Below are 16,820 nucleotides of genomic sequence, written 5' to 3'. Positions count from 1 at the left end.
AGGCGGCCCGCGGTGTTACTTCTGTGGGGGAGCGAAGCATACTCGGCAACGGTGTCCCGCTAAGGCTGTGTTGTGCTCCGCCTGCGGTAAGAAAGGGCACTATTCGAAAGTGTGCCGATCTAAATCTAGGAACGGCAGTGCGGCCTGCGATTCTTCAGAGCTCGGCTCTTCGTCGTCGAAATCATCGAGGGGTTCGTCCACGTGCGAGGCCAGGACGACGCCATTACAGTCGACGGAGTCGGAGGTGTGTGAATACCAGGGGTCGCTGGGTTTGGCGCCATCACCCACGTGCGACTTATGGGAGCGGCCATGTTGGTCAGCACCGACCACGAACGACCAGCAGGGGTCCTCCTCGCCGATTTCAGCTGCCTGCAGTGGCGCTCATGAACCAACGGTGGCGTCGATCATCCTGGACCAGGCCAAGCCTCATAGACTTGACAAATCTATGATGAACATCCAGGTAAATGACCACGTGATTTATTGTCTGTTTGACAGCGGGAGCACTGAGAGCTTTATCCACCCAGACACTGTGAAGCGGTGTGGACTCCGGATTCAACCTGCCAAACAGACAATCTCTATAGCATCGAGGTCCCGGTCTGTCAGCGTGGTAGGGAGTTGCGTGGTAACTTTGACGGTGCAAGGCACAGTTTACGAGCATTTCAAGCTCCTAGTGTTGCCGTACCTTTGCGCGCCAATACTTCTCGGACTAAACTTCATGGTCCACTTGAGGAGTGTAACCCTACAGTATGGTGGGCCACTCCCTTCACTGGCAGTGGGAGAACAGCAGCAGCCTCCAAATTGCCCAACGCCTGTAGCCTCTCGACGCTGAAGATCACCACACCCTCCCTGTTCCAGAATCTTGTGCCAGGCTGCAAGCCCATCGCGACTAAAAGTAGGCGTTACAGCACTGAGGATCGGATCTTCATTAGATCTGAGGTTCAGCGGCTCCTCAAAGAAAGGATCATACAACCCAGCGCTAGTCCGTGGAGAGCGCAGGTCGTGGTGGTCAAGAGCGGGAACAAACCCCGGATGGTCATTGACTATAGTCAGATCATTAATCGATATACGCAGCTGGATGCGTATCCTCTCCCGTGCATATCCGATATGGTCAATCAGATTGCGCAGTACCGGGTGTTCTCCACCATAGACCTCAAGTCTGCCTACCACCAACTCCCCATTCGCCCAGAGGACCGACAATACACGGCTTTTGAGGCGGATGGTCGCTTGTATCACTTTCTCAGGGTTCCCTTTGATGTCACCAATGGGGTCTCGGTCTTCCAGCGTGCTATGGACCGAATGGTGGACCAGAACGGGCTGCGGGCTACCTTCCCGTACCTGGATAATGTCACCATCTGCGGCCATGACCAGCAGGACCACGACACGAATCTCCTGAATTTCCTACGCATTGCATCTCGCCTGAACTTGACCTACGACAGGGAGAAGTGTGTGTTTCGCACGCGCCGTTTAGCCATCCTAGGATACATGGTGGAAAACGGGGTCATTGGCCCTGATCCAGACCGTATGCGCCCCCTTTCTGAACTTCCCTTGCCTGCTAGTGCAAAAGCACTGAGAAGATGCTTAGGCTTCTTCTCTTATTATGCGCAGTGGGTTCCCAATTACGCGGACAAAGCCCGTCCGCTCATTAAGTCCACGACTTTTCCCCTAACGCCAGAGGCCCGATTGGCCTTCGATAAATTAAAAGCCGACATCGCGAAAGCTACGATGCACGCTGTTAACGAGTCCATCCCCTTTCAGGTGGAGAGCGATGCATCTGATTTCGCCCTGGCCGCCACACTTAACCAGGCGGGCAGGCCCGTCGCATTTTTTTCCCGCACCCTCCAAGGCCCCGAAATCCGGCATTCAGCGGTGGAAAAGGAGGCCCAGGCCATTGTGGAGGCCGTCAGGCACTGGCGCCATTACTTGGTGGGAAAACGGTTCACCCTGATCACGGACCAGCGGTCCGTGGTGTTCATGTTTAATAACACGCAGAGGGGCAAGATCAAGAATGACAAGATCTTGCGGTGGAGAATTGAACTCTCCACCTATAACTACGACATCATGTATCGTCCAGGGAAACTCAATGAGCCCTCGGATGCCCTCTCGCGTGGAACATGCGCCAGTATACAGGAGGACCGTTTGCAGGCTCTCCATAATGACCTATGCCATCCTGGGGTCACTCGGCTCTACCACTTTATAAAAGCCGGCAACCTGCCCTACTCGGTGGAGGACATCAGGTCCGTAACAAGAAGCTGTCGGCTTTGCGCGGAATGCAAACCGCACTTTTACCGACCTGACCGGGCACATTTAGTCAAGGCCACTCGTCCCTTCGAGAGACTGAGTGTCGATTTTAAGGGCCCCCTTCCCTCAACAGATCGGAATGTGTACTTCCTCAATATCATTGACGAGTACTCTAGGTTCCCTTTTGTTGTTCCCTGCTCTGATACATCCGCTGCCACGGTGATCAAGGCATTCCGTGATCTCTTTACCCTGTTCGGGTACCCCGGCTACATCCATAGCGACAGGGGCTCGTCGTTCATGAGCGATGACTTGAGGCAATTCCTGCTCTCATACGGGATTGCCTCTAGTAGGACCACGAGCTACAACCCTCGGGGTAACGGACAGGTGGAACGTGAGAATGCTACAGTCTGGAAGGCTGTCTTACTGGCGTTGAAGTCAAAAAGTCTTCCAGTCTCCCGTTGGCAAGAGGTGCTCCCTGATGCGCTCCATTCTATTCGCTCCCTCCTGTGTACGGCAACCAATGCTACTCCCCATGAGAGGATGTTTTCATTCCCTCGGAAGTCTTCCTCGGGGACCTCATTACCGTCTTGGTTGACGTACTCAGGACCCGTCCTCCTGCGGCGACATGTAAGGGCCCGCAAGTCCGACCCGTTGGTCGAACAGGTCCATCTCCTCCACGCCAACCCTCAGTATGCCTATGTGGCATACCCTGACGGGCGAGAGGACACGGTCTCGATCCGAGACCTGGCACCAGCAGGGGACGTAGCAACCCCTGTCGCTCCCATACCCCCTGTTTCAAACCCCTTAACTCTTGTTTCTCCCCCGGACACGGCGCGGCAGCATCGGGACCATTGCTTAACCCTTTTACTCCCGTGTACAGCTTGCCTGAGTCCAGAGGATGGTCGCCACTGCAAGGCGTGTCAGGACCCCATGGACTACCGTCACCTCAGGGTCAACCGGCCTGTGAGTCCGTGGAAGAACAGCTGGACACCGCCTTGGGGAGAACGCCACCGCAAGTGCCTACTCCGGTGTCACCGCCGGTATTGAGGAGGTCACAACGACGGTGCGGTCCCCCTGACCGTCTGAACTTATAGACTGATGACACTTTATTCTGGTTTTTTTTGTACCCCGCCGGCCTTTGTTCTCAAAGGAAGGGTGAATGTGGTGAACCATCGTTGGTTCCCACTGGATAGTACTGAGCCAGGGTCTGGCCAGTACTACAAGGATGTACATATGTTACTGTTGGGTTGTGCTACTTGTTGCTGTTGGGGTTAGGGTGGGGTTGTTACACCTTTGTACTGTAGTGTTGTGGTACATCCCAGTCGGGCTCCGCCTCCTGGGAGAGGTATAAAAGTCCCTGCTCTGGCTGGGACCCCTTCAGTCTGGGATCGTGTATATAATTATTGGCTGCTTCATTACAGTAAATAAATGCCTTTATTTCCCGAGCATCTAGCCTCGTGTTTGATAACGCGCATCACTGGGTCAAAATCTTGGAACTCCCTTCCTAACAACACTGTGGGAGTACCTACACCACATGGATGCAGCAGTTCAAGAAGGCAGCTTATCACTAACCTCTCAAGAGGAATTAGGAATAGGCCAGCAAGCTGGTTTAGCCAGCGATACCCACGTCATCTAAATTAATATTTTTTTAAATTATCCCTAGTCAGAAGTGTGTGTCATTTGAAGAGAAATTTGTAGATGATAGTGTTCCTGATTTGATTTTGATTTGATTCATTATTGTCACATGTATTGGTATACAGTGAGAAGTATTGTTTCTTTACAGCTGACTCCTGAGTTATTACAGACTTCATGGACATAATTTTGAAAAATGCTTTGAGCCTGATCATCCAATGGTAGGCTGGATTCTCCATGCTTTTGGCTGTTGGTAGGCTCTCAAGTAAGCCAATCAGCAGCCAGTTCAGTAAGGAACCAGCCTGTGATTAGACAAGCCAAATGTAGTCAGTTGCCAGATAGGTTTGAATTGTCAGTTGCAGCATGAAGAGCTCAGTCACATACTCACACACCTACTCACAGAGGATAACTGAGTCAGTACTCAACACTGAGAATCAGCCAGACACACATACACACAATGACCCTCTCACCTGGTCATTTTTATTAATGATTCAACAAATAACAAAGAACAAAGAACAGTACAGCACAGGAAACAGGCCCTTCGGCCCTCCAAGCCTGTGCCGCTCCTTGGTCCAACTCGACCAATCGTTTGTATCCCTCCATTCCCAGGCTGCTCATGTGACTATCCAGGTAAGTCTTAAACAATGTCAGCGTGCCTGCCTCCACCACCCTACTTGGCAGCGCATTCCAGGCCCCCACCACCCTCTGTGTAAAAAACATCCCTCTGATATCTGAGTTATACTTCGCCCCTCTCACCTTGAGCCCGTGACCCCTCGTGATCGTCACCTCCGACCTGGGAAAAAGCTTCCCACTGTTCACCCTATCTATACCCTTCATAATCTTGTACACCTCTATTAGATCTCCCCTCATTCTCCGTCTTTCCAAGGAGAACAACCCCAGTCTACCCAATCTCTCCTCATAGCTAAGACCCTCCATACCAGGCAACATCCTGGTAAACCTTCTCTGCACTCTCTCTAACGCCTCCACATTTCTAACTTACTAAATTAATGTTCTGACATTGCTTTATATTTGCTCAAAAATTGTTACCTTTCTTAACACCTCAATATTTTTTGATATTCAGTTTATTGCTGTGCCAAATGTTATCTTTCTGAAATTTGCTTATCGGCCCCTTGAGTGACAAAATAATCCAAAAGTAGCCCTTTGAGCTGAAAGGTTGGACAAGCCCAGGTGAGGAGATTAAGGAAGTCTTCTACTTGCAGATGTCCAGAATGGTACTGTGTGTCAGTGGTATGCCACAGCCCCAGCCTTTCAAGAGCTCGGCACACTGTCACACTCTTAACAATTTTTTATTCCTCACAGTAGCCATCTCAGTGCCAAATTATTTGCAGTTGTGTGTGACTGGTGTGATATGCCAGATTAGTGTATCACCTTATTTCATTGATTGGTTGTTGCTTAAATAAGCATCTCCACTCAGCCCATCCTTTTCGCAACTTGTGTTCACTCTTGCAAACGCCATCCTAAGTGAAACACAAATAAATTAGAATTTCAGCTGATGCCTTTCCTAAAAGAATTACTTCTCAATTCTTTCAGCAAGAGAGACACTAAATTGAAATCTTTTGGTGGTCTCTCTTGCATGGGTTACTGAAAGTTTGATCAGTTAAGTCTGCAGCCTGAAACATTTCTTTTCACAGTAGTTCCATGTGTATGTCGAGGCTGTTCGGACTGCCAATATACTTTAAAAATAGATTGAAAACTTGTAGATTACAACAACTTTAATTTCTAAAGTGCTTCTATCATATAGAGTGAAGGGGAAAAAACTGGATACCAAACAAGAAGGAGAATAAAGAGAGAAGGGAGCAAAGTCAAACTTCTACAACTCCAAATTTGGCCTGAGATGGGCAGATCAACTGAATGCAGACCAGGGCATGTACTGGCAAGATTCAAAGAGAGAGGGGTGGGATAAGAAATTAATTTGCATGATGATGCTGCTTAAATTTAATTTGATTTTCCAGGGGCAGGCAGCATCATAGGCTGCTATCTGCGCTATGCACATTGAAGTGGGAAAAATATACAGAAGAGTACACTTTAAAAATGACTGCCTGGCACATAAAGAGTTAAGACCACAAACAGGCACTGACTCTTAGCCTAGACAATTACTTAGGATTAAAGACACTCAGACAACTACTTGTACATTAAAATATGCAGGAATTAGATACTACAGGAAGCCAGTGGAAATAGGGACAAAAGGGTCTGGTAAAGAGATTAGCTACAGGTGGGATCGGGAATACAAAATGCAGGAAAACCAATTACTGTAAACTACTGTATGAATAGACCGAAACTAAAGTCATTGATAGTCACTGACGTAGGAAATGTATCCATTCATAGAACAATGCGATGTTAACATGCTTATGTCTGTATCTGTCTGTATTTGTCTATAACGATGTGTTTAACGATCGATCACCTACTTGATTACAATGATGTGATAATGGCTAGATGTCCGGTCCATCTATTGTGTAAAGGGTATAAAGATGGGCCGCGCCTATTGTCTCATTGAGAGAAGGTAGCTGTCTAGAAGCACTGCGGAGTGCCAGTGCCTTTTCTCCACGAAGCTTCGTTAAAATAAAACTGTATTGTTGAAACCTTCAAGCCTGACTCACAAAGTGGCATTTTTCCCACAACACACATGCATTCCTCATTGATGTCATCAAAAAATACCATACAAGCCACGCAGACAACTGGAGTAAGATGTAATTGAGAACTTGCCTAAGAAAGGGAACCTGGGTGACTGAAACAGCCTGGCAAGGTCTTCAGCATGGTGCTCCTCAACAGATTGAAAACAGAAGTACCCTTCACAAAGAACAGATAGTTTACAGGGTGGCAGATCATGCTGCAAGTAGATCTTTACCCACAGGAATATCATATAGCAGAGTCAAAGGTATGCATAGAATCACTACAGTACAGAAGAAGCCATTTGACCCATCGAGTCTGCACTGACTCTCTTACTCAGGCTCTCCTGTCCTATCCCTATAACCCATTTACCATCCATCTAACCTACACATCTTGGGACACTCAGGGGCAAGTTAGCATGTCCAATTGATCCAAACTGCATATTTTTGGACTGTGGGAGGAAACTGGAGTACCCGGAGGAAATCAATGTAGCCATGTGGAGAACCTGCAAACTCCACACAGTCAGTCACCCAACGTCAGAATTGAACCTGTGTCCCTGACGCGCTGTGAGACAGCAGTGTTAACCATGCCACTGTGCTGCCCCATTAGAAGCCATTTATTAGCAACTTTATTGATTTCAAGAAGCTATTGCTAGCATCTAACAGCAGTCACTCTTGTATGTTGCAAGACAGGGTGGCATTCCATCGGGACATATTAACATCTTCAAAGTCTTATTCTGTGACTCCAGCTGCTGCGGCAAGACCAGCACAGGCATCATAGATACTAGACTCCTCCAACATCAGCCCATAAGTACGACAAGGCAGCATACTCTCCCTATTCCTTTCCCTCTTGGTTATTCATTTCATCTTGAAGAAGGCAATGGTGGGTACAGAATTTTGCATCACACAGCAACATCACTGGTTGACAGACCTGGATTTCTCAGATGACTACGCCTTGCCGGCCAATGAGTCTCACACAAACTCCGAGACATGACCACCAGCCTTAAGAACAGCCACACCAACGTCAGTCTAAACATCAGCTGTGAGAAGATCATGGCAATGATGACTGGATGGCAACAAGGCTCTCCCATCACCATCAGGCAACAGAATATTCCAGGACATTAAACACTTCCTTACTTATGAGGCAACATTTCCAGAGAGAGTGATGTAGAGACTGCCATCCACAAAAGAATTGGCAAAACAGCATCAGTCTTCCACCGGCTTCGCATGGTCTAGGCAGCAAACACCATCAACACAACCATCAAACAACAACTCTGCATGCCCATAAATAGTACCAGTTGCAATATATGATAGTGAGACATGGAAGAGAAAAGCAAAGGAATCCTGTAAGTTTCACCTATGTAAGATCTTCGGCATCAAACGGGGAGACAACTTCACCAACAACGAAGTGCTACAGAGAATTGGTCAGAAATACCTATAGGACATCCTGACAGAGGGATGACTGCAGCTGGAAGGAATGTAGTTTGCCTCCCAAATGGGGAGGCAGTGGTGTAATGGCATTGTCACTGGACTAGAAATCCAGAGACCCAGAGCAAGATCTGGGGACCTGGGTTCAACTCCCACCAGAGCAGATGGTGAACTTTGAATTCAATAAAAAATCTGGAATGAAAAGCCGAATGGTAACCATGAAACCATTATCGATTGTCATAAAAATCCATCTGGTTTACTAATGCCCTGTAGGAAAGGAAATCTTTAGGGAAGGCAATGGATGGACAGCACCAGATAGAAGAGGAAGACAGGGCTGGCCGGCAAAGTACATTTAAGGAGGACCTTCAAGAGTGAACACCACCTGGCTGCAACAAAAGTAATTAAGATGGACGGGGCCTAGTGGTAGAGTCTTGCTGCCCATGGTCTCACATGGGACTGGAGGGACTAAGTCAAAGTAAGTGCCCAGAAATGAATGTCAAGCAGGTGCAGAGTCTACACTTGGTATTAATGAAACAAAAGGCAAATTTGGACATTGTTGACAATTTACTTCTCGTTTCCAGATAATATTGTTGGTGAATAAAAATAACTGAATAAAATCAAGATACAATGATAATCGCCATGCTGGTTTGGAATAGGATACCCAGAAAAACAATAGAAGAAAGCAATGCCACCTAGTATTGTCAAAGGCAGTGGAGGCATTGACAAAAATGATGATAGAAAACGGTCACCGTCTTAGGATATTTTTTCTGACTTTAGCCAGTGAAGTCCCAGTGCTCTGACGTTTTCAAAGAGGGAATAGTGAAGGCATAGTTGTAAGGTAACTACAATGCTCAGATATTAAAAAGAAAGGGTTAGAGATGGGGCCAGAACTTTCTGGCTGTTAACGCCAGTGGGATCTCCGGTCCTGTCGATGGCGGACCTCTGCCATGGGTTTGCTGGCAATGAGGGGTGAATTCAATGGGAAACCCTGTTGACAACAGCAAGACCAGAAGATCCCACCGGCAGCCAATGGCGGGCTACCTCCGCCACTGCAGCAACATGCAGCGGGTTGTGCAGAAGATCCCGCCCAGGGTATGTGTTGGGGAGACTGACAATTATTACCATGCTTCTCTCAGTCAGTAGGCTGTTTATTGTGACTATGTCATCAAATTCAGCAGCAAATGGAGGTGAAATGCCACAGGAGACTGCAAACATCAGCAATGTCTCCAACAAATATCTCAGAACTTTATGAACATATACATTCACTTCGAGCGTATCCTTCTCGATTTTGAACATAGGGTTACAAACAGAAAAAAAGTCAAATTAATTATAGGATAAATATCAGATAATATGAAAAGTTTCACCAGTTTTACAGACATTCAAATTCCTTGCAGGCCTGATACAACTTGTGCAAAATTTCACCTTTCTGTACAGAAAATGGATGGGACAGGGAGTGAGAGGCTTTTCTCTCAAAACTACATTTATAAAGTGCCTTTAATGTAGCAAAGGTTTGAAGACATTTCAAAAAGATGAAAACAGGCACTGAGCAATGATGGGAGAAAAATTGTGTGTGACTGGAGCTATGATCTTTCAGGTAAGCTTCGAAGAAGCTCTTGAAAGTGGGGCAAAAGGTGGAAGTATTCAGGAGAATTTCAGAATGTAGGTTTAAAATAGTGAAAAGTTCAGACACTGAATATAATAAAACAGAGGGAGGAGAAATGAAAAGGGGGCTAGTTCAGAAGAGTGGAGAATGTGCAGACTTGTAGGAATAGAGGACTTTAGAAAGATGGAGTGTAGGATTTATAAACAGGAGTTTGAATTCCAAAGAAGAGTCGTATAAGACTTTTGTTAACTCTGTTTCCCCCTCCAAATATGCTTCCAGACCTGCTGAGATTTTCCAGCATTTTTTGTTTTTATACCAAGACGTAGGAGTTGGGCTAATTGCGTTGATGCAGGTAAGAACAGTGATGAGGGCTCAAGCAACAAGTAGATAATCTGAGTTAAAGAAGTTCAGGAGCTGTACACATGTACTTTGGAGGTGAAGACAAAGGGAGCAGAAGAAGATAGGAAATGGTTTTATATTGAGAACTAGTTTTAGCAAATTTTCAAGAAGGATCAGTGTACTGAAAGTAAGGCAGAGTAAAGGAATGCCATAGAGAGAAGGTTAATAATGGAACAATACGTCTTGAGTAAAGTAGTAGGTATACAATCAGGACCAATGTGTTATTGAAATCCAGGGAAGTTCTTTGACAAGACATCAAAATTTGAAAGGAAATGCTAATTTTATTTGTTATATTGTAACAGATTGACTGCTGATGTTTCATTAATACCCCACTTTTGGTGCGGATGATGCAATAACTAATCTGCTAGAAATTGTACTATTATATATATGTTCAGTACAAGTTAACACATATTACCTCACAAAGCCAACATTGGTCTTTTACTCCATGGACTTCGCGATCTCCACAACTGCACTTCTGTGTTAAATAAGCAGCAAATATACAGCTTTAATTTACTAGAGAATCACAGATGTAAGATACCTCAGCCGTACAGATTTCAGTCAGGTTGGGGGAGATCCCACACTCAAACTAGCATGAGCCAAAACATCAGTCCCATGACATTGTGTTATCAAATGCAACCACACCCAATTCTGAAGGCATAATTTGCAACCTTTTGTGGTCCTACAAATGTAGACCTCAAAGTATATGTAAATTGAGTCCAGAATTCTGTAAGGTTTAAACCCATACTTATGGTCTCTTTATGGCATATTACATGAATTAGTACCTGGGGCCTCAGTTATTTACCATCTATAATAATAACTTTGACGAGAGGATCGAGTGTAATGCATTGAATTTTTGCTCATGGTGCAATATTAGGTGGGAAAGTATATGGCAAAGAATCATAGAATGGTTACAGCACAGAAGGAGGCCGCTCAGCCCATCGTGTCTGTTCCAGCTCTCTGTAGGAGCTACTCTGTTAGTCTAATTTCCTTGCCTTTCCCACAGAGTCCTACATGTTTTTCTCTTCAGATAATTATCCAATTCCCTTTTGAAAGCCTCAATTGAATCTGCTTCCACTATACTCGAAGCAGTTCATTCCAGATCCTAACTACACGCTGCATGAAAAAAATTTTGCCAATCACCTTAAATTGGGGTCCAGATGCAAAGAGGCTGCAGAGGGAGGTAGATAGAGGATGGACTGATTGTAATCTTCCATAATTCCCAAGATTCTAGAAAGGTCACAGTGGATTGAAAAACCTAATTGGCCTCTTGAGCGTACCTCCAACCAAACTCACATAGAGCTTAACTGGCTGCCTATCTTGTGAGGTTCTGCAGCCATGTTGACTCTGAAACTGCCACAAGAATTTTTGGGCCCATTTTATCTCTATTCCCAACCTCAGCAGGCCCAAAAATCTTGTCCAAAGAGTCTTCAAAGGAATATTGATAGGTTAAGTGCATTTGCAAAAAAATGTCAGATGGTGTATAAAACGGGAAAATGTGAGGTTATCTATTTTGGATAGAATAGAAAAGCAAAGTATTATTTAGGGTGAAAGAGACAACAGAATGTTGCAGTACAAATGTGTCTGGATGTCCTTGTACGTGAAATACAAAATGTTAGCATTCAGGTACAGCAAGTAATTAGGAAGACAAATGGTTAATCTTTATTGCAGAGGGGATGGAGTATAAAAGCAGCGAAGTTTTGTTCCAACTGTACAGAATGTTGGTGAGACACCAACAGAGTACCACATTACAGTTTCTCCTTGATTAAGGATGGATTTGCTTGTATTGGACGTGGATCAGAAGGTTTATTAAGTTGATTCCTGGGATGAAGGGATTTAAAAACAAACATTTACAGAATGTGGGCATTGGTGGCTAGGCCAGCATTTGTTGCCCATCCCTAATTGTCCTTGAGAAGATTATGGTGAGCTGCCTTCTTGAACCACTGCAGTCCATGTTGTGTCGGTATACTGATAGCACTGTTAGGGAGGGTGTTCCATGATCTTGACCAATGATGAGAGATTGAGTTTAGAACAATTAGAAGTGATCTAATTGAAACATATAGAATTCTTAAGGAGCTTAACATGGAAGATGCTAAGAAAATGTTTCCCTTTGTTGGGAAATCTAGAACAACTGATTACAGTCTAGAATAAGAGAGACTTATTCTCAATATTGCCATTTAGGAGTGAGAGGAGGAGACATTTCTTCATTCAAATAATTGTGGATCTTTGGAATTCACTACCCCAGGGAGCTGAGTATATTCAAGAAAAGATTGATGGATTTGGGTGCCGAAGGAAATTAAGGAATATCAGGATAGTGTGGGAAGGTGGAGCTGAGGAAGAAAATCAGTTACAATCTTGTTGGAGGGTCAAATTACCTATTTCTGTGCCTGCTTAGGTTCTCACCCATAAAACATGGTGAAATGGGACTGCTTCATCAGTGTTTTGAATGGAGGTGGCAAACTTCTTTTGTATTTTAGGGTACCCTTGGCTGTATTTGCTCCATGCATTAGTTTTGCTCAACACGTCTTCATTTTGGGTTTTCAGACAGCACAGTAACAGGTCTTTTGGCACATTGGAATTGTCCAGTTAGACCCACTTCTTTGCTCTTTGACTACACAAACTGAGACTTAAGCAGTAATTATAAAGATTTAGTGGTGTTCCCTTGCTTTTGTACTCTGTGCCTCTGTTCATAATGGCAAGGATCCCCCATGACCCTTTTTAAACAGCTTTATCAACTTTTCTTACCACTTTCAAAGATTTGCGTATGTGAACTTTCCTGAACCATCTTAAGATTGTATCATTTAGTTTATATTGCCTCTCCTTGTTCCTTCGGCATGTATTCACACTTCTTTATTATTCTTGGTTATATCTAGTTTTGATGTGCAGATACCGGCGTTGGACTGGGGTGGACATGGTAAGAAGTCTCACAACACCAGGTTAAAGTCCAACAGGTTTATTTGGAATCACGAGCTTTCGGAATGCTGCTCCTTCATCAGACTCACCTGATGAAGGAGCAGCGCTCTGAAAGCTCTTGATTCCAAATAAACCTGTTGGACTTTAACCTGGTATTGTGAGACTTCTTACTATATCTAGTTTTGACATTCCGTCTTACATGGAAGGAAGGATGGGTATTCCTTTTGGTGTTCCTAAATAATGCAACAGCAGATGTTAAACTTTGTGGCAGCTTTGTCTTATGAAGTGGGTGGCAAGGACAGAACTACTTGGACATGTCCAGAGACAAGTCCAGAATAAAGTCAAATTGCCTCAGGATCCAGACAACTTGTGTTTATTGATTCCTTCATAAATTCTCTTACTCTTTCAGCACATTCAGAATACGTACGGTCACCTTTTTATACTGTGTCATATCAAAACCAGCAGAAAACAAAAATAAATGAAGTAAAATATTGGTTGGGTATAATAACCCAAAATCCCAGCCAATCTAAGCAAAATTTGGAGCAAAATGCAACCAAAGGGATACAAAGGCGCAACCAGTTATCCTTTTTTAAGATGTGCTAAAGCAGGTTATCTCACCAGTATTATTTGGACAAGGCTTTTGCTGTGAACGACGACTTGCCTGGACTGAAGGTTTGCTGTAAGACCTTTAATAGGTATTTTGAATATTTTAATGAGATCTCATATAACGAGAGCAAATCATTGCTCTCAAAGGTTGGGCAGCGTTTTGAATCTTCCAATTTTGCAGCAAATGCCCACTTTTGGGAAACCAGTTCACATCAGAGAGCCTTTCCAAAGAGACATTTCTGTATCCTGCTAATATCATAAAAAATAAGCATAATTGGTGTCTTAAGAACTACCTCACTGCAGTGGACTGCCATAGGGCAGCATGGTGGCACAGTGGTTAGCACTGCTGCCTCACAGCGCCAGCAATGCAGGTTCGATTCCTGGCTTGGGTCAATGCCTGAGCAGAGTCTATGTTCTCCCCATATCTGCGTGGGTTTGCTCCGGATGGTCCGGGGTGTTCCCACAGTCCGAAAGACGTGCTGGTTAGGTGCAATGGCCATGCTAAATTCTCCCTCAGTGTACCTGAACAGGCATTGGAGTGTGGCAACTAGGGGATTTTCATAGTGACTTTCATAGTAAGCCGACTTGTGACACTAATAAATAAACTTTAAACTTTAGATATCTGAGGTAGCACAAACTCTTTCAATTGACCTTCAGATTATGTCGGGCTTTATTAAATGAAAATAATGAATTGAATAGTGGATGTGATTAAATGTCAGTAAGATAGTATAGTATTGTTATGCCAAATTGATTTTTAAAACTTCGGGTAGTTTTAGCGACCGGCGTGCACAGTCGACAGGCAGAACCGGACTGTGAATCCTGGGCCCGCCCGAATCCAACTAAAACTCATGATATTATATTGGTTGTGATTGAATGGGGCGGGTGTGTGGTAGGCTCCATGTCCTATGGCACTTCTCCATCAACTTTAAAAACAGTGTCCACAGGCCACTGCATAAGTCCAAATGGCAACTACTAGACGCCACAGCAGATGGGAGGAGAGTTCCAGCACCAAGCGCCCTGCTTCTCAGATGACTGCCTCCAAGTCATGTTTAACTAATTTAGTGGAATTCTTTGAGGACATTACAAGCGCGGTGGACAATGGGGAACCGTTGGATGTGATGTATCTGGATTTCCAGAAGGCATTCGACAAGGTGCTGCACAAAAGGTTGTTGTATAAGATAAAGGTGCATGGCATTATGGGTAATATATTAGCATGGATAAAGGATTGGTTAACTAACAGAAAGCAAAGAGTGGGGATAAATCGGTATTTTTCTGGTTGGCGATCAGTGACTAGTGGTGTGCCTCGGGGATCAGTGTTGGGACCGCAATTGTTTAAATTTACATAGGTGATTTGTAGTTGGGGACCAAGTGTAGTGTGTCAAAATTCACAGATGACACTAAGATGAGTGGTAGAGCAAAGTGTGCAGAGGACACTGAACATCTGCAAAGGGATGTAGATAGTTTAAGTGAGTGGGCAAGGATCTGGCAGATGGAGTACAATGTTGGTAATTGTGAGGTCATCCATTTTGGTAGGAATAACAGAAAAATGGACTATTATTTAAATGGTAAAAAATTGCAGCATGCTGCTGTGCAGAGGGACCTTGGTGTCCTTGTGCAAGAATCACAAAAAGTTGGTTTGCAGGTGCAGCAGGTAATTAAAAAGAAGGCAAATGGAATTTTATCCCTCATTGTTAGAGGGATGGAGCTTAAAAACAGGGAGGTTATGTTGCAGCTGTATAAGATGCTGGTGAAGCCACACCTGGAGTACTGTGTACAGTCTTGGTCTCCTTACTTGAGAAAGGATATACTGGCACTGGAGGGATGCAGAGGAGATTCACTAAGTTGATTCTGGAGTTGAGAGGGTTGGCTTATGAGGAAAGAATAAGTAGACTGGGACTATACTCATTGGAATTTAGAAGAACGATGGGGGATCTTATAGAAACATTAAAAAATTATGAAGGGAATAGATAAGATAGAAGCAGGGAGGTTGCTCACTGGTGGGTAAAACCAGAACTAGGGGACAAAGCCTCAAAATAAAAAGGAGCAGATTTGAGACTGAGTTGAGGAGGAACTACTTCACCCAAAGGGTTGTGAATCTGTGAATTCCCTGCCCAGTAAAGTAGTTGAAGCTACCTCGTTGAATGTTTTTAAGGCAAAGACAAATAGATTTTTGAACAGTAAAGGAACTAAGGGTTATGGTGAATGGGCGGGTAAGTGGAGCTGTGTCCTTGAAAAGATCAGCCATGATCTTGTTGAATGGCGGAGAAGGTTCAAGGGGCCAAATGGCCTACTCCTGCCCCTAGTTCTTATGTTCTTAAACCCTAGTGGAGGCAGTAACAGAAAGGAAGGATGTCCTGATATCAAGGAATGGGAGGAGACCATTGCACTTCTTCAAGGCATGGATCAAGATGGAAGCGGAGGCCAGTGGCCGTGACTTTGTCAGGAGAACATGGATTCAGTGCCAGAAAAGGTTCAAAGACCTTCTGCACTCAGCACAGGTGAGCATTGAGTGGGCATCGTGCTGAATGGGGCATTGAGGAGAATGGCTCATCCACAGTTGTGATCAAGTGTGTGGGTCTCATGTAGTCTTGGATCTCACATGTGCCGTGCATCCCAAAGCTGGAGAGATGAATCAGTAGCTTTTGGTCCACCGAAGGTTCAGGTGTTCAAAGGGGTGGTAACATTAGCAAACCTTTCTAGGGTGTTCTGAGTTGGGGGACAGCATAGTATGGCGTTCAACGTAAAGGTTTCAGCACTCAATGGATCTCTGCTCTAACTTGCAGAAGAAACAAAGCCACAACAATTGGGAGCAATCTGCCACTGGTGGTAGGGTGTCAAACCTGCCAATCTTCACCAAGTATGAGCTGGGAACCCTGGAGCTGGAAGGCGAATGAGGCAGCAGATTGACGGGTTGCAGAGAGGCTATGTTTCTGAGGAAGGTAAGAGCCCATTAGGCTGATGTATGACACATTCAGGATCAAAGAGATGAATTAGGGTTTCGTCCACCAGAACAACCTCATCTGTGCACCGGGCACTCAGAAACCTCAATGCAACTAAGGCGAATAGTGATGGCCAGCATGGGCTGAGACGTTAATCTGTGTGATATCTTACCCTTTGTTTTTATCCCTCAGATAAAAATCTGCCAAATCCAGCCAAGAAGCAGACGACCCTCCCTTGACAATCGAGACATTGACGGATGCATGCATGGCACACCATTTTTCAGCACCCAGTACAATTGCAGATACATTCAGAGCAGTGGCTGTGACCATGTCAGAGAGTTGTTAAGGCACTTTAAGCTCGCATTGGCAGATAATGGAGGCAGAGAATGTCCAGTGTGCCAGCAATCAGAGGACTGCTGGAGACAAGCGCCATACTGA

General features: G+C 44.9%; 1 protein-coding gene across 2 annotated transcripts in view; it reads right to left on the bottom strand.

The window, feature by feature from the left end:
- Positions 1-16,820, bottom strand: part of LOC144499161 (anoctamin-9-like) — a 133,477-nt gene that overhangs the window by 72,482 nt on the left and 44,175 nt on the right. Inside the window, exons 7-8 of one of the 2 annotated variants that reach the window (XM_078221242.1) lie at positions 10,343-10,402; positions 5,260-5,348 (exon numbers count right to left, since the gene is read on the bottom strand). In XM_078221242.1, the coding sequence (XP_078077368.1) occupies positions 5,260-5,348; positions 10,343-10,402 (149 nt within the window). The remainder of the gene's footprint in view (positions 1-5,259; positions 5,349-10,342; positions 10,403-16,820) is intronic. The other variant, XM_078221243.1, reaches the window with a different exon arrangement.

The sequence above is a fragment of the Mustelus asterias genome, chromosome 9 (genome assembly GCF_964213995.1).
Source record: "Mustelus asterias chromosome 9, sMusAst1.hap1.1, whole genome shotgun sequence".
NCBI lineage: Eukaryota > Metazoa > Chordata > Chondrichthyes > Carcharhiniformes > Triakidae > Mustelus > Mustelus asterias.
This window is presented reverse-complemented; position numbering and strand designations above follow the sequence as displayed.